This window comes from Cajanus cajan, chromosome 9 (assembly GCF_000230855.2).
Source record: "Cajanus cajan strain Asha chromosome 9, NIPB_CcT2T_4, whole genome shotgun sequence".
Lineage (NCBI taxonomy): Eukaryota > Viridiplantae > Streptophyta > Magnoliopsida > Fabales > Fabaceae > Cajanus > Cajanus cajan.
The window spans coordinates 54,049,203-54,069,268 of record NC_138525.1 but is presented as its reverse complement, the minus strand read 5'-3'; the positions used below and the strand labels follow the sequence as shown (position 1 = coordinate 54,069,268).

Genomic DNA, 20,066 nt, shown 5'->3' with positions numbered 1-20,066 from the left:
AGATGTAATTTATATAATATATGTATATATATTATTTATTTTTAAATAAATAATTACATTATAAATATATATCATCTTATAAAATTATCACTAAGTTTTTAATATTAATGTACAATAATTCAAAAAAAAATATTTTATAAGAGAGTATTATATGTCAAAACAAATCAGACAACCCAAACATAATTTAAATTTATCTTAAAAATACATCAAATCCAATTATAAAGTTTAAACCTATCTAAATTACACAGCAAGCAATATCAAATCAAGTTCACCTCAATATCTCACCTTATCATGACAACATTTCAATGAGTATATTCTAATCCAGATAAGTAGCCTTGAAGTAGGAAGAAAGTTCTTGGCACGTATGGATACAGGAAAGGAGAAGTATTGAGTGCTCAATAGTTGAAAGATCCCTACAATGAAGGGTGTGGTTAGGATGCCATGATTTCAAGTCTCAGACTCTCAGGAAAACCCTCCCCATTGTATTGTTTCATTTTAATTATGATACCTCACTTGTATGACCATTTTCTTTCAGCTTTTATTTATAAATAAAAAAAATGAAAAGATACCATATAATTAAAGATGATAGCTGCTATTTTAATCAAGACTTTGTCAAAAAAAATGAGTATCTAAATTTTAATCAAGTTTGAAATCAAGACTTTGTATGTATATTTTAAATTTTAAGTTCTGTTGTTAACATTAGTGGTTTAGAAAGTAGTTATTACATGAGTATCTAAATTTTGTCAAAAATAAAAAAATGAGTTTAAAAATTTTGTTCAAAATCTCGATCTTCATCGTAGCCACTAAAAAAGGCATTGTCCATTTAGCCGGCATCTCTCGTATTCAAGTCTAAACATGTGGTCAAAACACATCAAGTTTAGAGATATATTATTCATGAGTTAATCATCTATATACTGACAGTGTAAAATTTTATACCAACAACTAATCATATTTTTTAATAGTGTCATGTCATTTGTTTATTTAATTAAATAAAAATAATAAAATAATTTAAAAGATATGATTAATTGTCAGTGTAAAATTTTTTACCACTAGTAGAAAAATAGTAATTTACGTCACTCTATTCTCGTCGGACAAAGAAAAATCTGACGTTAAACAAACGCAGTGGCATTTTTGTAATTAAGTCCAACTTTTTTACATCGGACCTCATAGGGGCCGACGTAAAATATCTACAAATTTCAAATTGTATTCGCGCGCGTGTTAATATTTAAACAAGAGAGCTTTGAGTGTATGTGTCATTCGAGTTTTCTGAGTTAAGATTTCGTTTGAGTGTATTGCATCTGAGTGTATGTTTGCGCGTTTGGATGGTTCTTGAGTTTTTGACCGATTGCATTAGGCTCGCGTTTGAGGTTTGTTTAGAAAATCCTTTCTTAATATATTAGCTAATATGTTGAAAATAAATGTATGTATTGATCTATTAATATATTAGTTAATATTATCCTCTTCTTCGCGTTTGGGTAGATCATTGTTTGTTAATATATTAGTTAATACTAGGTAGAAAATGGGTGGATCTGCAAGCAGAACGGACCGTTCTCCAAGCAGAAGAGGCCGTTCTGATTGGAGAACGGCCCGTTCTGCTTGTACGCGTTATGTTTTTTTTTTTTTTGCTTCGAACTTTTTTACGTCGATTCTTGTGAATGTCCGACGTAAATTTACGTTGGTTATCACAGCCGACATAAATTTACATCTCCCACATTTATGTCGGACCTTTTTCTGACGTAAAAAGCTTAAAATAACCGACATAAATTATCTTTTTTGTACTAGTGTACACTGACAATGTATAGGTGATTAACTCATTATTCATACTATAACTTTTATAATAGTATTTTATAAAGGGATGTCATTACATTAATTATTTTAGATTTAAATATGTTTTTGTCATTCAAATTTAAGATAAATTTAATTTTAATTTTTTAAATTTAAAATTAATCTTTTTAATCTTTATAATTTTAAAAAATCTTATTTTAATTTTTATGCTCAAATTTTATTAGAGAATCTATTAATATTTTCTTATAAAATCAGTCTATTAGTGTTCTTATTAATGAAAACATTATATTAAATTCAGTTGATATTAAATAATTGTCTCAATCTGTCACTTTTATATATGTTATTAGCTACTCAAGGGATTAAAATAAATTTTTTTAAAATGACAAGAACTAAAAATAATAATTTTAAATAGGATCCAATAATAAATTTATTCTAAATTTAAAAAATTAAAAACATATTTAAATCATGCATTTTTTTTTCTGTTTCTCTTTTTATTGTTTATTTTTATACAAAGAAATTACATAGATACAATTTCTCCAAAATTCAGCTTTTGTTGTTAAATTATCGCTACCAAATATCCTCTCCAATTGAGTATAGAAGTGTTAAACTTTTAGTTTGTTTATAGAGAAAACTGTTTTTATTTTATAAATGTTTTAATTTTTTTATTGTGCTAATTTAATATTAAAAATAGAATATTAAAAAAAAAGGTTTGATTCCTTTAAGAAGTTACTTTAATTAAATTTTTAAAAATTATAATTATAACTGACTTTAAAAATAGTATTTTTTAATTATTACAATAATATCTTTTGTTACATGTAAAATCTCTGAAGAAAGTAATGCTCCGTTTTGTGGCGTTGAATTGGAAAAGAAAACAGGTAAGGATGAAAGAAATATTATTTTGAAAATATAAGGTCACAAAAGAATCAGTTTATTTATCATTCATTTGATGTATTTATAAATAAAATTATTTGATCTATTCGTTATAATAAAAATAAATATTAAATTTAATTTAATTTATCTATCATAACTTTATAGATACTTAGTGATATATTCATTACTTTTTCAAAATCTATTAGATTATAATGAGATATTTATTAGATTGAGATTTTAAAAATTATTTTGACTTAAAAAAATCTTTTAAATTTTAAAAGGTTACATAAGATGTAATAATTTATAATAAATAAATAAATAAAATATTTCAAAAATATATTTTTAAAAAATTTAAAATATTATTTCCATTCACAAATATTTGAATTAAATATTCATCCACAAAAAAAATGTTAATAGATAAATTGGATTGTAACGACTCATCAGGTCATTACACATAATGATCCAACTACTAGCAGTAAAGAAAATAAATATAACTACCTAAGATTCATATACTTACAATACCTGAATATACATATCATAAAATATATATATATATATATATATATATATATATAAATAAAATTTTATTTATCAACGACTGCACTATATTACATGTGTATACACACATATATATACACACAAAAATCCTATACTAAAATATGAAAAAAAAAATCATAACTGTCGATCAAACAACATTATTACAATCCAACTACACTAAGGTAACTCAAAAGATCCACATCGTCATCACCTAGCATGGCCTCAAAATGAACTTCAACCATAATATATCCTTACTCTACTTTCGTATCAAATATGATCATCGTAGTCTAATCATATAGAAACATGAAAGGATAAACTAAAGTTTAAAGGAACCAACATAGTCAACATAGAATTTAAAATTTACTACACTATCAATAGAAACAACTTATTTCACATCAGCACAATGTTAACCTGCAACTTGTCAACACAATATAACATATTACTCAACATAGAAAAACTCAACAATGTAATACAACATCATTCAAATAGAAAGTAAGCATATAAACTTCAGCAACATCAATGCACGACTTATTATTTAACTTGAACAACACTATAACATAACGTATGCATCACACGATCAAACAACCTAATCATATATGCTCAACAAATCAACTATATGTGTTGTTATGCATTTTTACTAGAAGATCTCCTATAATATAGGTGAGTAATATAAGTAGTTTGATCCTACTGAACCAACAACTCAATTTTTTCGATCCAATTAGATCAATAGTCAATTGGGATATCAATCCCTTAAAACATAGTTTCTTAGGTGTTGTCATTTAAATTAGGAAGTCTAGTATTTCTATCAAGGTAGAATAATTTAAGTGTGAGCCTATCACAACATTAGTTAGTATAACTAAGCCACTTATAAAATTAGTTCACTGACTATCTTCCAAATATCATACCCTTCAGTACTTAATTAAGGATTTTAGTCTCTAATTTTGTATCTTACTCTAATTTGATCGATTTATACATGTATGTCTTAATCCTGTACATATACAAATCAACAATAGTCAATTTTTTTTTTGAAATAGCAAAGGATATTTTATTTATTTAATAGCACCAGAAGTGCAATTCATATTATAAAAATTCCACGTGGTTAACCGTAATATGGAAATATCATATTCCAGATTACTAGACAACCAAGATTTGTGTTGTACCCCTCAAGTCTAATAGGGACCACCAATACATGTACATATTCCAAACCCTCCTTTAGCCCCTTCATCTTTTCCATAACTCTATACACGACCCATACCCGCATTAACAGTAGTCAATATGTCTCACCTTATCCATATACCACATCAACTAAAATTTTATAAGAAACTCAACAATTCCCTTCAAAGGTTAATTTTCCAAAAATGATTTTCTATAAACTGAATTCTCATATCGGAGCTATTGTTTGAAGAAAGTTTTTGTTTATGATAAAAGAGGGGATTGTTTATTTTTACTTGATCTTAATGTCAATTTTTTTTCTATTTGTATTTTGCGTGTCTGGTATAGATGGGGTATATTCTCCCTATCCATTAAATAGAGCTTTTTTTTTTATACATAAAAAGAGTTGGATGAAGATACTATAAATATATTAAAAACTAATTTGAAAATATTGTTGGGACTTAGGACAAAAGATTTGGATCATTGATTAATTTATTATTAGATATCTAACGTAGATCAGTAGACCATATGATGTAACAGAAAATATTCATTCTCATAAGATAATAGAATTTTATTGATATATTTATTCATAAATTAACATTTCTGAAAATCCTTTGTTATTGAAAAACATTTTTATTCTCTTTAAAATATGAGAAATTTGTAGTCTTCTATCACTCTCCTTGAATAAAATACTTCCAAAGAGAAACACCGGAAAATGACTGAGCAGAAACTACCTTGAATCAAATACTTGTAAAGAGAAATATCAGAAAAATGACTGAGCACCGCAGAAACTTGAGCAACCCACGACATAGAAGACGTCATAGACTGGAGTAGCCAACTCAATTGAAACGTTTTCGTTTCATTATTATTAATAAAAGTACTCTTGTCCTTGGATGTTCAAACGCATTACTAGGTAGTATACACATACAAACAGAACACAACACAAGCTATCTAGCCGTTCCAGTACACACCCAGGTGCAGCATCAAAGTGACGCAACCATCGATTAATAAAATATTTAGGGGAAAAAAAGAACAAAGATATTTATCTTCTTGTGGGTTTTGAAGGCACTTTTACAGTCCATCAGAGGCAAGAGGTTGCTGCGATCTGATCCTGCTCTTTCTCAAACGTTCAGCGATGATGAAAGCAAGCTCAAGAGATTGTGAAGCATTGAGCCTTGGGTCACAGTGTGTGTGGTAACGTGAGCTCAAGTCATCAAATGTGACCGTCCTTGACCCACCAATGCACTCAGTCACATTTTGACCCGTCATCTCTAGATGAACCCCTCCTGGGTGGCTTCCTTCTTGCTCATGCACATCGAAGAATGCTCTCACTTCAGCCTGTCCAATTAATTCAGTGAAAAAAGTTAGTGGCCTCAATAAATAATCACCAACAAATTTCTCCATACTTTTTATCTCACTATACTCAATATAGTGACATGTGCAATCATGTTTGTTGTTTCTTTCTATTATTTGACTAGAATAAAAACATTAACACCCACATGGGCCCCTACCGTCCAATCCTACCTAACGATACTGAAATGCAGCCATCCCCACAATGATATTATTATTTGGAACCAAAAATTACTCGACTAGTCGACTACCACACTTTTCACCTACTTTCACAAGAACCCCTTTTTCGACCTACCACCACTCCTGCTTCTAAACACTACAAGCCTAAGGTTTGGTAGCCCACCATTCACGACCTCAGTTCAGATGCCAGTATATTCTATTCATATACCTCATTTTTCTTTATTTTTATTCTCTCATCATATCTCCGATCAATATTTATATTTCTGTTTTTTCTATTTCTTTCTCCCTTTCTGTGTTTACCGGTATGAGATATGCATGCATCATTTTCTAAGACCTCTTTTCGCTGTTTTTCCTTCTTTCAAAAGAAGATTTAAGAGGCAACTTATTTTATCCAAAGACTTTGACTAGCAGAGAGTAAAAACGAAAAACAGAATTCTGAGGAAAACGACAATAACTTTAACTTGATCACAGATATTCTAAGGGACGAGAATTATACCCTGATAGCATCGAAGGGACGAGTTTTAAGACCACATGGAGCCTTTATGGTGTTTCCATGCATAGGATCGCTGACCCAGGTGACAATTTGCCCTGCCCTGCGCACTGCCCTAATGAGATGTGGAAGCTTCACCCTCATATTTTCAGCTCCCATCCTCGTGATCACAGTTATTCTCCCTGGTTTGTTTTGAGGATTCAAGATCTCGATGAGTTTAACAAGCTCATTTGGATCCATCTTATCACTTACCTGCAAGTGTATCAAAAACATAAACTTCAATAAAGCAAATAAATCCACTTACATGCCAAAAAATGTAAAGCAAATATAAGATACATAAGAATGAAAGTGTAGTTGAATGATAAGAATGATGTCCAAACCTTAATTCCCAAGGGGTTAGCAACTCCTCTTAGAAACTCAACATGGGCACCATCCAGCTGCCTGGTTCGTTCCCCAACCCAAAGCATATGGGCTGAGCAGTCATAGTAGAGACCAGAAGTTGAATCCAACCTAGTGAGGGATTGTTCATAAGGCAACAATAAGCATTCATGGGATGTCCAGAATTCAGTTGTTGTCATTATGGGATGGTCCACTGTGAGCCCAGCAGCAGCCATGAATCCAAGAGCCTCATCAACTCGGTTAGCAAGCTCTCGGTACCTGTCATACCAAAAACAACTTTAATTTACCTCAAGCCACACTATCATTGAAGATTAACATAATAAACTTTGTAAAAAAAAAAAAAAAAAAAAAGTAAACAGACAGATTCCTTAAATCAACAGTTATCAAGAAAGCAGTGAAGCAACAATATTGCCTTCTATACGCCATTTTTATTACAACATTCTTATACTTCTTCCTTTTTAGATAATAAAACCACAAAAGTGCACACAGCAAAAACAATCTAAATGTATTTTCTCAAACTAGGAAAATGTAAAAATAAAAGATATAAGCATCATGGTGCTGAAGTTAAAAGTGCGTGAAAGAAATCAGGGATGGTCAGATGGTGAAAATTTTCTGCTTTTCGAAAAATATACTGCAGCAATTTATGGTATTTGTCTGTTAGTTAAATACTAAAAAATTAGGAAATCCATACACTCTCGGTTCTTTTGTGCACCATTAAATTTAGTTCCATATATTCATATTCACATCAACTATATAAATAAATTTGTATACAATCTAAATTTTGGAAAAATATTTGTTTTGCCCAGCAATCTAAGGTATCTTATTCTAGTTAAACACTACAAAATTAGGAAAAAGATACACTCTCGGTTCTTTAATGCACCATCAAATTTAACTTCACATGTGCATATTCACATCAACTACACAAATATGCATCCAATCTAATAATTTTGGAAAAATATTTGTTTTACATAACTTTTGTTTTATAGCCTTTTATATTTTTTGTAAGATGTCAAATCACCTAGCAAAAGAAGAAATCAAAAACAGGCTGTCCTTTAAGTGGGTGGAAGGGTCAATATAAAAGAAAAGTAAGGAGAGCAATAATCAAGTTCTGCTTTCCGTGTCCGTGGTAGAGACATAACTTTACGAAAAAAAAAATTAAAGGAAAAAAGACACATATTATTTCAAATATCACATCTCTCAACTGTGGGTGAGTGAGAATTGACGAGAAAATTGGGGTTACCAATGAAATTCCTCCAAAGTCATCTCTTACGTCAGATATGTGAAATAAACCACTTTGTGTAAAAAACTATCATCATCAGATACCATTGTGCGAAAAACTCATGCAACTCGTGCTGATTTAACATACTTTTTCACGAAATCGCGACCCGGACGAGTCGCCACTCGAGAGAGAAACAAAACAACAACCCAATACCCTCCACCACACACGCCACACAAACATGTATGATCTACCATGTACCACCCCTTTCCCTTATCTCCTATGTAAGAAAAAGTAAAAACACCGTTGTTTTTCAACAGCCAAGTTAATTTTTATCCCGTGTTATGAAATCTCAACAACCAAAAGAAGGAAGCAGAATTTAGATTTTTCCTTTAACCTAGATTTCATTCATGTAACCAAAAGTAAAAAAATTAAATGAAAGAACCTTTAATTTAACTTAAGATTATTCCAATTGCAAAAAAAAAAAAATTACCTATCTCCCTGTTCACTATGCTCGGTGAAGTCCAAATTCCACTGAGTAACCCTCTGCATAGCCGCGTAACCTCCGGTAGCAAAAGCCCTAAGAAGATTGAGCGTAGCCGCAGCTTGACAATAAGCCCGAATCATCCTCTGCGGATCCGGAATCCTTGACTTCTCATCAAACGCGTCTCCGTTAACGTTATCCCCTCTGTAACTGGGAAGCTTGACGCCGTTCTTCTCCTCAAACGGATCCGACCTAGGCTTGGCGAATTGCCCCGCCATTCTTCCCACCTAAGCAAGAAACAGATCTCACTCACACTCCTGAAAAATTCAATCGACAACAGAAAGCGAGAGCATGCGTTGGTTTGGTAATTGTTTACCTTGATGACGGGCATTTGGCCACCGAACATCATGACGACGCTCATTTGGAGGAGGATACGGAAGGTGTCACGGATGTTGTTGGCATTGAACTCCTTGAAGCTTTCGGCGCAGTCTCCGCCTTGGAGGAGGAAGGCATTTCCGAGGGCGGCCTCGCCGAGACGCTCCTCGAGGGTTCTGGCTTCGCCGGCGAAGACGATGGGAGGGAAGGCGTCAAGGGTTCGGAGGACGGAGTGAAGGTCGTCCTGGTTGGGGTAGTCGGGGAGCTGCAGGGCCTTCTTGGACTTCCAGCTGTCGACGGCCCATTTGAGGGTGCGGGCCGCGGGGGGAGGGGGAGGGGGCTGGGACTTGGGCTTGTCGGTGAGGAGGGGGTTTTTGGCAGGGTCAGCGGCGTGGACGGCTGAGATGGGGGAGGGGGAGTGGTTGGGCCTGAGAGCGGGCCTGAGGTTGGTGGAGGGAATGAGGGGGTGGGTTTGGTGGATGAGGGATTTGGTGGGAATGAGGGAGTTGGAAGTGGAGGAGATGGCCATTGTATTTGCTTTGGGAGAATAGGGTGACGCTCCTGAAGAGGGTTTGCGGAGTTTGGTGTGGGTTTTATAAGGAGACGCCTCTGCTCTTCCTGTGGGGTTGTTGCGCTGTGTGTGTCCATGGTGGTAGTTGGGGAAAGGGTGTTTTCGTCACTTCCACCTACTCCGCAATCAGGTCAAATTGCTTCAATGCTTTTTTTTTTCTTTTTTCTTTTTTTAATTTCTCTTCTTCACCTACTAATCCTCCATTTTTCGACCGTAGGTAAGACTAGGCGGCGCGCCGTGGCGTCGAGTTAACCAAACAAGCCAGATAATTTATATATATATATATACTGTCAGTGTAAAAACTTTACACTAATCAGAGTCGTTAATAATATTTTTCATCTATTTATTTAATTAAATTAAAATAAAAAATGTACTATTAACGACTCTGATTGACTGTTAGTGTAAAAAACTTTAAACTGACAGTGTATAGATGATTAACTCTATATATATAAAGGAATGAACCTTTTACTCTAGGAGACTTACTCTATTCAATAATTCATGTTCTATATTAAATTTTAACAATTCAATCGTTCAATTTAAAGTTCTTAATGCATAAATCAAATATGAGTTATTGAATAAAATAAATCTAGGTAAACTTACTCTTAGAATAAAAAAATCTCTTCTCTCATATATATATATATATATATATATATATATATATATATATATATATATATATATATAATAGCCTTATATGCTTAAAATTTTTGTCATAAGTCACATGAGAGTGGATTAGCAGCTTGAATGAATTATACATAGTTTAAAATTTTCGTTATAATTGTTTGAAACTTTGACTGTTCGATAACTCACCCCTCATGGCTTATTTTAGTTGTCAGCTCCACGTTTTTAAATTAAGATAAGTTTTGGTTTTAAACATTTCAGTTTCTATATTTTATAGTTATTAATTTTTAGATTTTATTGTCAGATTCTAAATTTATAGATCACAAATCATTCATTGCATTTTTTAACTTATTTAATGTGATGATAATTGATTAATCAGTGATGGGAAAATAATGATAACACAAATGATGACTAATTGTTGAAAATTATTTTATTCTATGAATGTGACCCAGATAATATTTTAAAAGTTAAGAATTAGTGATTAATTTATATTTATTAGATACCACTTACACACTAACAAAATATTATTATAATACTAAGAAAAAACTGATTCTAAAAATATTACGTAAATTCCTATTTTTTTAAGGTTGCAATTATTGGTTAAGATTTTGATTTATATATATTTAACTATTTAAGTTTAAGATAAATATTCTTATTTTTTCTTAACATTTAAATTTCAATAAAAAATAATTTTAAGGTGAGATTAACTTGTGCTAGAAGAAATTTGAATGGACATGTATGTGTGTCAGTACAATATGAATGGACGTGATTGTATGTGTCAATATAAGCAAGAGAAGCGGTGGGAGAAGATTTTCCTTAACAAGTTACAACTAGTGGAGGTAAATGTCATAAAAAAATCAATCTAAAACACCTGAACATTTATGTTTTTATATGACTATTAATTTAAGAATTTCAGTATTTCATTGAGTACTTGTTATTTAAATAATTATTACCTTAATCATTTCAAATTAAAAATAATTAATTTAAAAACTTTTCTAAAATTTATTTGCTGAATTTACGTGAATTTGAATTGAATAGATAATTAAAAAAATGCTTTTGAATTTAAATTTATTTTAATGGCGAGGATATTCTATAAATTATTTTAATTAAATTTGAATGGGTATAAAAATGTATATATTTTCGTATGTATTATTTCTATTTATCTTTAATAAATATGTATTTAAATTGATTGCACTAAAGAAATCATAAATCTACTTGACTGTTTTATAATTATATAAATTATATAATAAAAAATAATTATAATAATTATTATATTTTTTCATTATTTTATTACATTCATTATGATAATTACATTTCTATTGTCTTGATTATAGAAAATAAAAAATACAGTAATTCATGTTAACTAAGAAATTTAGTCAATATTGCAAATGCATTTGCAAATTTAATCATAGATTAAAGTAGCTTTCAAAGTTTGAAGTACGCGTGTCAATTATATAAAAAAAAAAAATAATACGTTTTAATATATGACTTTTCATAAATAATATTTACTTTAATTATAAACCATGTTGATTGTTTTACTGTTATATAATAGTTGACTCGACAAAAAGACATGTCTCCATAGAAAAAAAAACATATTGATTTTGTACCTAATTTTGTCACTAATAACATAATAAATGAAATAAACGATAATATTAATTACAATAAATAATTATAACTACATTTATAAATCTAATCATATGTTTGAATAACACTTCTCAAATTTACATTAAATTTTAAGATTTTTAGAGTGAATTACACAAAGATTTATATAACACATCTCAGTATATGATATTTTTTTAAAATACTTAGATCTATTATAAATCATATTTATTTTATATCTAATTTCTTCATTAATAATATAAACAGATTATTTTTCTCACATATATACTTTATATTTTACCATATTACTCATTAATGTAAGAATTTTCAACTAGACATCTTGAATAAGATTTATAAGATTAGATATTTATGAATAGTTCAATAATAAATAACTTGATAAGTTAAACAAAAATTATTAGAATAAATTTTGATACCATATTTAATTAATATGAGATCAAGACTTGAATTTTTTCAATAATAATTTGTATTTTTAATTACTAAACTAATATATGCAAGATACTATGTTTAACAAATATTGTATTTTCTATTAAGAACAAATTTTTTATTTTATTTAAAAGAAAACATTTTTATTAAATTATCATTGTTCAAATGAAATAAAAGGAAGAACATAAGAAAAAAAAACATAATATCAACGAGATTAACACTTTGTTTAGAATGAAAATAAGTTAGCAAATGAGAAAAGAGAGAGAGAGAAAAAGAAAGAAACAAAAACACAAATTTCAAAATAAAAATTCTTTCACTTAGTTGATAAGAAAATAAGAGAGAAAGAAAATAAAATGGGAAAAGAAAACAAGAATGAAGATAGGGAATTTGAATAAATGGGAATTTTATCCTTATGAATCTAATATATAAAAATTAAATTATTATTTTATCAATTTTTTTTAATTTCAAATAGTAAAATATATACTTTTAAAATTTATTAACATTTCAAATTTATATTTAACTTTACTTTGTGTTTATATTTTTTTTCTTGTAAACAATTTTTTTTTTCATTTTATCTTTTATTATTAATATAGATTTTAATTATAAATAATTAAAAATTACTATATTAGTATCTGCAATTTACATATTAAATATTTAATATATTTAATTAAATTTAGAATAATTTATATATACAAATAAATAAATATTATGTTTGAATATATAAATTATATTTAAATTTTGTATAAATTAATATAAACTATAAATTATATTTTATATTTTTGGTAAATAATTTAAATTATAGCACATGATTATTTTTATTTATCGATAATTTATTTTTAGAATGTTAAAATTTAATTTTAAATATTTATGATAAATTAAAATTAACTTAAATTAAAAGTTTAAAGAATTCTTAAATATAATATTTCATAAAAATATTATATCAATTTGTTTTCGTTTTCACTTATTATAAATTTTTTAACTATACATTAATTTTCAAGACCGTCTTACTTTTCTGAAACATTTTTTCACGTGTAACTCAAAATTTTAACATGTTAAAAAGGATAGCACAAAAGCATGGTTGACGAATGTCTTTAAAAATATTAATTATTTTAATTAATTAATAAAAAATTCTATTAATGCAAGGACATTATTTTAATAAAAAAAAATAATCAATTAATTGCATTACAATACTTTAATAATTTTAAAGAATATATTTTAATAAAATATTATTATTTCTTATATGTTTAAAGACAATAACACAAAAGTATTGCTGACAAATGTCTTTAAAAAATATTGATTATTTTAATTAATTAATAAAAAAAATTCTATTAAAACAAGGACATTATTTTGATAAAAAAATAATAAATTAATTGCATTACAATACTTTAATGATTTTAAAAATATATTTTAATAAAATATTATTATTTCTTACATGTTAAAGACAATAGCACAAAAGTATTGTTGAAGAATGTCTTTAAAATTATTGATTATTTTAATTAATAAATAAAATATTCTATTAAAGCAAGGACATTATTTTGATAAAAAAAATCAATTAATTGCATACAATACTTTAATTATTTTAAAGAACATATTTTGATAAAATATTATTACTTCTTACATGTTAAAGATGATAACACAATAACACTGTCGAAAAATGTCTTTAAAAATATTGATTATTTTAATTAATTAATAAAAAATTCTATTAAAGCAAGGATATTATTTTGATAAAAAAAATCAATTAATTGCATTATAATACTTTAATAATTTTAAAGAATATATTTTAATAAAATATTATGATTTCTTAATGTTAAAGACGATAACATAAAAGCATTGCTGATGAATGTCTTTAAAAATATTGATTATTTTAATTAATTAATAAAAAAATTTATTAAAGCAAGGACATTATTTTGATAAAAAAAATAATAAATTAATTGCATTACAATACTTTAATAATTTTAAAGAATATATTTTAATAAAATATTATTATTTCTTACATGATAAAGGCGATAGCACAAAAGCACTGTTGAATAATGTCTTTAAAAATATTGATTATTTTAATTAGTTAATAAAAAATTCTATTAAAGCAAGGACATTATTTTGATATAAAAAAATAATCAATTAATTGCATACAATACTTTAATTATTTTAAAGAATATATTTTAATAAAATATTATTATTTCTTACATGTTAAAGACGATAGCACAAAAGTACTGTTGAAGAATGTCTTTAACAATATTGATTATTTTAATTAATTAATAATAAAGACTTAGTCATTCATGATAAGGATTATACAACAAAAGGGAAACTTTTAAGCGATATGATTAAAAGAGTAACTTCAAAGAACTCTCTTTAATCTCTCTAGAATTATACTAAGAAAAATATTGATGAATGGAATAGAGTACAGAGACCTCCTAATGACACCTTTTTATAACAATTTTTTTATGGACTTTTAGGGTAGATTTGCTCGCTTAGAGCGTTCATGTGACTCATTCTAAACGAGCTTGTGTGTGCTTTCAGGGATGTTCTTTATCTTCACTCACTCAAAACGATCTTGTGATAACTTTGAGCGAATGTTGCTCACTTAGAGCACCTAAGTAGCTTGCTCTAAATAAGCTTATGCATGCTCCAATGATACTCTTTGTTTTGTCTCGCTCAGAGCGCTCCTATTTGAGTGAATTTTATTCGCTTAGAGCGCTTAAGTAGCTCACTCTAAAAAAACTTATTCATGCTCCAATGATGCTCTTTGTTTTCGCTCATTCAAAGGGATCCTATGGTGGATTTAAGCAAATTTCATTTGTTCAAGGCGTCTAAGTAGGTTGCTCTAAGTGAGCTGATACAATCCTCAAGGATTGCTCTCTGACTTGGCTTATTCAGAGTTGTTTTGCTTTTCTAAACGAATTTCACTAGTTTGGATAAAGTCTTTTATAGAACTTTGAATAATAGTTTCCTTTTAAGACTTGTAACTTTCAAATTATTTCCTTTTTGTATTATATCTCAACAAAAAAAATATTAAAAAATATATATTTAAACAATTAAATCTTCAAAAATGAATTAACTCTTGACTAAATATTTTGTGGTTAAAAACAAAACTTGAAAGTATAAAATATGTTAATAATTATCTAAATAAAATAAAATAAAATTGAAAGCATACTTGATAATTATCAATTACTATAATAAACAATGATATATAAATAATTTTATATATTATATAATATACTTTATTGATCCCTATATTTTTTTTAATGTTTTTATCATTTCATATATCATTTATTATATTTTCATTTTTTTTTCTTTTCCTAATGCTTTTAGATGATTAGATAAATCACCAAACATAATGTCAATATTTTGTTGGAAGGTGTACCAACCTGACTTAAAGCCAAGCTCAACCGAGTTCATAAGGCAACTTGACTGAGGTGATCACTTAGTCAAGCTAGAGTAAATATATGAAACGCTAAGTTGTTATATTGGACAGAAGATATTGGCGAGACACCTCGGCATATTGACGACATCCAGTACAATTCAACCGCCAATAATCTTCAGAAGATAACCGTACGACAGTTACACAGTTGCTCGAAGAACCATCATAAGTAGTAATATAAGAAATACATGGAATCGAGGAGGGATAACTAACTTGATCGTCGAAGTCCTTTTTACAGGTATATCCGAAGCGCGTGAAAAGATTGCTAATTAAGAAGATTAATCTTGGAGACTGACTTCGCTCAATTCCTAACAAGACCAAGATGAAGAGGAAGAAGGCAACCTTTCTAAACCGAAGAACCAACCTGATTCTTGTAAGAAAAGAAGGATTACAATAAATTTTTAAGATAACATGGTGTGTCGTCTTTCCTGGCCATTTGCCCATCGACATTAATATATTATTATACATCTCCTGGATTTTGCTCATTACAGCAGTCATCTGAGCAAAAACCAGACCAAAGCACAAAAAGTCAAAGGTGGTGGCACTCAAATTCCACGTGGAAAATCTTAGGAACTTTGGTGTTCCAAGTTAGCACACGTGCAACAAGGTGTAGGTGTGTTATGTTATGTCTCAAGCTTGCACTCAATTGACTAATATACCCATTATTTTTAAGCTGAAGATTTTTATATTATGGTTGATCCAAGTCTTCTTCCACCAACCCACTTTAACTCATTTTTCTTCAACGTATGCTGTTTACACTATTCTCTTCTTCCATCTTCTCCTACCCCCACCTATTCCCAACAAACTTCAACTATGACCGCATCAATCTATAAAATATTTTTTGAGAAATTATATTTATATAACAGACATATATAACAAGTCATATAAATATGAGACTAAAAAAAGGCGAAAAATGTCTTTTGTAAAACATGTACTATGATTGAAAGACGAAAAAAAAAAGGAATGCTATATGTTTGACAATATGATTCTGTTATATAAATACAGTATTTCAAAATTTACTAAACTAATTTACATAAACAAAACTTAAAATAACCAAATTCTGAATTTGATGTTGCATTTGTTAAGCAAGAGCGTGCCCTCCACTTCGTGCAGTCACTTCGACTTAAATATTGTCCTTTTTATTTTTGATAAGAAATATTGTCCTTGAAAAGCTTAATAAATGACCATAGGGAATAAATGATCATGAATAAATGGTCACACCTTGGCATGAAGTAAAATCACCGTATTGCTACTCAAGGAAATATTATCTATTAAAACTTCGGCTATTGTTAGGAAATCTAACCCGACCTCGGACTTTTATAAACATATCTAGTATCGGTATGATAAGTAAGCATTTAACATAAACTATCAACCGTACCAAAATAATATATATATATATATATATATATATATATATATATATATATATATATATATAATATCAATCTAATAAAATTAACACAAACTTAAGTATTGGATTGCCTTTTATATATACATATCATTTTCTACGATGTCTAGATTTTATTTAATAACTTATCAAATTCAGAAGATTAGTTACAAACTTTGGTCCACTTGAAGCACACCGCCACACACCGGTCAACATTCACCAAAACTCAATCTAAGTTAACAAACCACTTCAAATGTATTTGTTAATGGTCCACCTCAAAATTGTTAGCTAGATCCATCTTAATGAAAGAAGGAAGATGGAGTAGGGAGCACAATAAAATATTAATTTCATGTAACAAACATTATAAAACACAATTGTATTTTTTAGGAACACAAATGTTATTTAAACTAAAAGAATATCATTTAACGATATATATATATATATATATATATATATATATATATATATTAATATTATGTTATAACCGTCAAGCATCTATAAATTATTAATTTTCATGTTATAAAATGTCTAAATAATTAATATAAGCTTTAATTTTGTGATAAATTAAGGGGATAAATCACATTATTCTCAACAAGAAAATAAACTCATGATGAACTTAAAACTCTAATTATCCTTACTTGGATTTGATTGCTTAATTGGACTAAAATCTTTTTAAGTTTTAAGAGAGTAGGTTTTTGTCCAAATTCGTTGTTGATTTAACAAGCTCAAAGAAATCACATTGTTAAATTAGTTTGATATGTCCAAACCACTTAAACTAATCACCTGTGGATTAAGATATCTTTCAGTTAAAATATGTGATGATATGATGGAAGAGCATGGACCAAAGGTCCAACCACTAGAGTTATGGCCAGGAGATTACTTGAAGACTTGACTGCTTTAGAGCTTAGTGGGCCTAATGGACTTGATGGGCCTAGGGTGCTTCTCACTTGGGCTTTACTTGATTGACACCATGATTTATTGCATATTCATAGAATAGGGATTTACTTTGCTTTTGGTCTTATATTTTGACCATAGATTAGGGTTTGTGAACTTTGGGCTTGTAATTGGGCTTCATGAGCTTTTGGGCTTTTGATACCCAATATTGAGCTCATTCTCTTTCTTGTAATTTTTCCTATTCATTGTATTTCTTTGACCATTGTATTTAGGTCATTAGTGTAGGATTTAAGGAGGATTTATTAACTCAAAGGATTAGGCAAAACTAGGTTTAATTTAACTTGCATTTAAGTTGAATTTTGAGTCACATGGTTGGCGCCACCTTGGCTGAACATGTGTGACTCAAATTCAACCCTAAATGCAACTTAAATCAAACCTAAACTCACTTAGCCTCTTTGTGAACCGGTGACACACATGTGAGTTGAGATTTGAATTCAAATTTCAAATTTGAATTCAAATCTTGGCGCCACATGTGAAGCCTTCACATTGGCGCCAAGTGGCTTTCAAGTCCGGTCCTATTTAAGTTTCCCTCCAAGCTCCTTGTACACCACTTTTGATATATGAAATTTGAGAGCAAAACTTCTGCCAAGTTTCTTCCAAAAGTCACCGAGATATTGCCTTAAAAAACCCTAGGAAACCTACCTAGTTCCTACCTTTTGAAGTGAGCAATCCTTTGAGCCTTAAGCTAGGGTACTTCCTTCCTTAGTCTAGGCTATTCTAATCCGAGAACCTCCTCCATTTCAAGTGTTCATCCATTCGGTTTCAAGCTCCATTGAAGAGGTCCAAGCTTTGGTGAATCCGAGGAGAAGAACACCTTTCACTTCTCCTAGTTTTTGCCATCATGATACATTGCATTGTTGTGTGGATAAGTTGTAAAATTGATGTGTTGATATATGGTAATGTTGCTTAAGTTATTGTGTTGAGCATATGATGTGTTGATAAATTGTGTGTTTTAATTGTTATAATTCGCGGTGTTGTTATGTTGTTTAAGTTGAAGAATATGTATGAGTTGCATGGTGTGGGTTATAAGTTGATGTTGGTAGTACAATTTTACTTTACCACTATACTTGTTATGTTGTTTTTTGTGAACTTATCCTTGCATATTTTCTTGTGATTGAACTGTGATAATCATACTTATTATGGGAGCAAGACAAGAATTGATTGGCAGTGATACGAGTTTTGAGACCCATGTTGGAGGATGGCGTACATCATTGCTTGAGCCACCCTAATGTAGCTATTTTTTAGTTGTTGCTTGATTGACAACCTATGTTTTATACTTCTATCCAGGATTACTGTACATACATATATGTATAGCTTGTAGTTGTAGTCCCATTGAGAGACTTACATTTATGTTTTCAGTTTATGAAGTTTATACATACACACACATATTATTAAATGTATATTTAGGGACTATTTGCTTGTTAACTTTAGTTAATATATTAGATTTTATTTTTTTTTATGCTTTAGTTGTTGAGTTATAAAATATAGAAACCTATCAAATTGTTGTAGATAGTATGGTGAGAACTCTTAATATGACTAAATTGATCCTACAAGCTTTAACTAAGTGAAACTATTAAAAAAAATCAAATTAATGAAACAATTTATATTACTTAAACTCGTTAGTTTTGAAAATAATGCTTTTGATAATGCCAAAATTTAAATGTGTGATTATACTAATTATTGGTTATGTTTTGAGTAAAGCAGAGTACTTACAAATATGGATAACAAAAAAACTCGTATCTGCGAATATTTGCGGATAAATTCATTATAGATTTTAAATGGATAATTAAATGGGTACTCCCTCAATAATGAGACAGAGATGGATGATAAGATACTTGTACCCATGGGTACCTGCACTTTAAAAATATTAAAAATACTCTTAATTATATAATAATAATAATTATTATTATTATTTGATTTAATTTATTTTACATTGAATATATGCACCGTAATTATTAAGTTTTAGTACAAATATAGTTATAAAATTATATTTAATATAAATATGTATTTTAAAATTATTTATTTTTAATTTTATTTTATTTATTACCTTTTTTATTTGAAATTTTACATTTTATCAAATATTTACGAATGTCCGTGGATATATAAAAAGTTCATGAACACATGTTAAATGGATATCCACACTAAATAAAGTGGGTGACAAAGGACTATTATCGGTCTCCGCCTTACCCCATTGTTATCCCTACTCACAAATGATTAATTATTAGACATCAAAA

At 28.8% G+C, this 20,066-nt stretch overlaps 1 protein-coding gene across 1 annotated transcript; it reads right to left on the bottom strand.

Annotated features, from left to right (window-relative positions):
• Positions 1-5,175: 5,175 nt before the first annotated feature.
• Positions 5,176-9,419, bottom strand: LOC109815134 (phospho-2-dehydro-3-deoxyheptonate aldolase 1, chloroplastic). Its single transcript, XM_020379751.3, has 5 exons — positions 8,840-9,419; positions 8,473-8,750; positions 6,745-7,021; positions 6,371-6,616; positions 5,176-5,682 (listed from the first exon to the last, which is right to left on the bottom strand). Exons 1-5 carry the CDS (start codon positions 9,365-9,367, stop codon positions 5,416-5,418), a joined length of 1,596 nt encoding a protein of 531 aa, XP_020235340.1. The 5' UTR covers positions 9,368-9,419; the 3' UTR covers positions 5,176-5,415.
• Between the last annotated feature and the right edge of the window lie 10,647 nt (positions 9,420-20,066).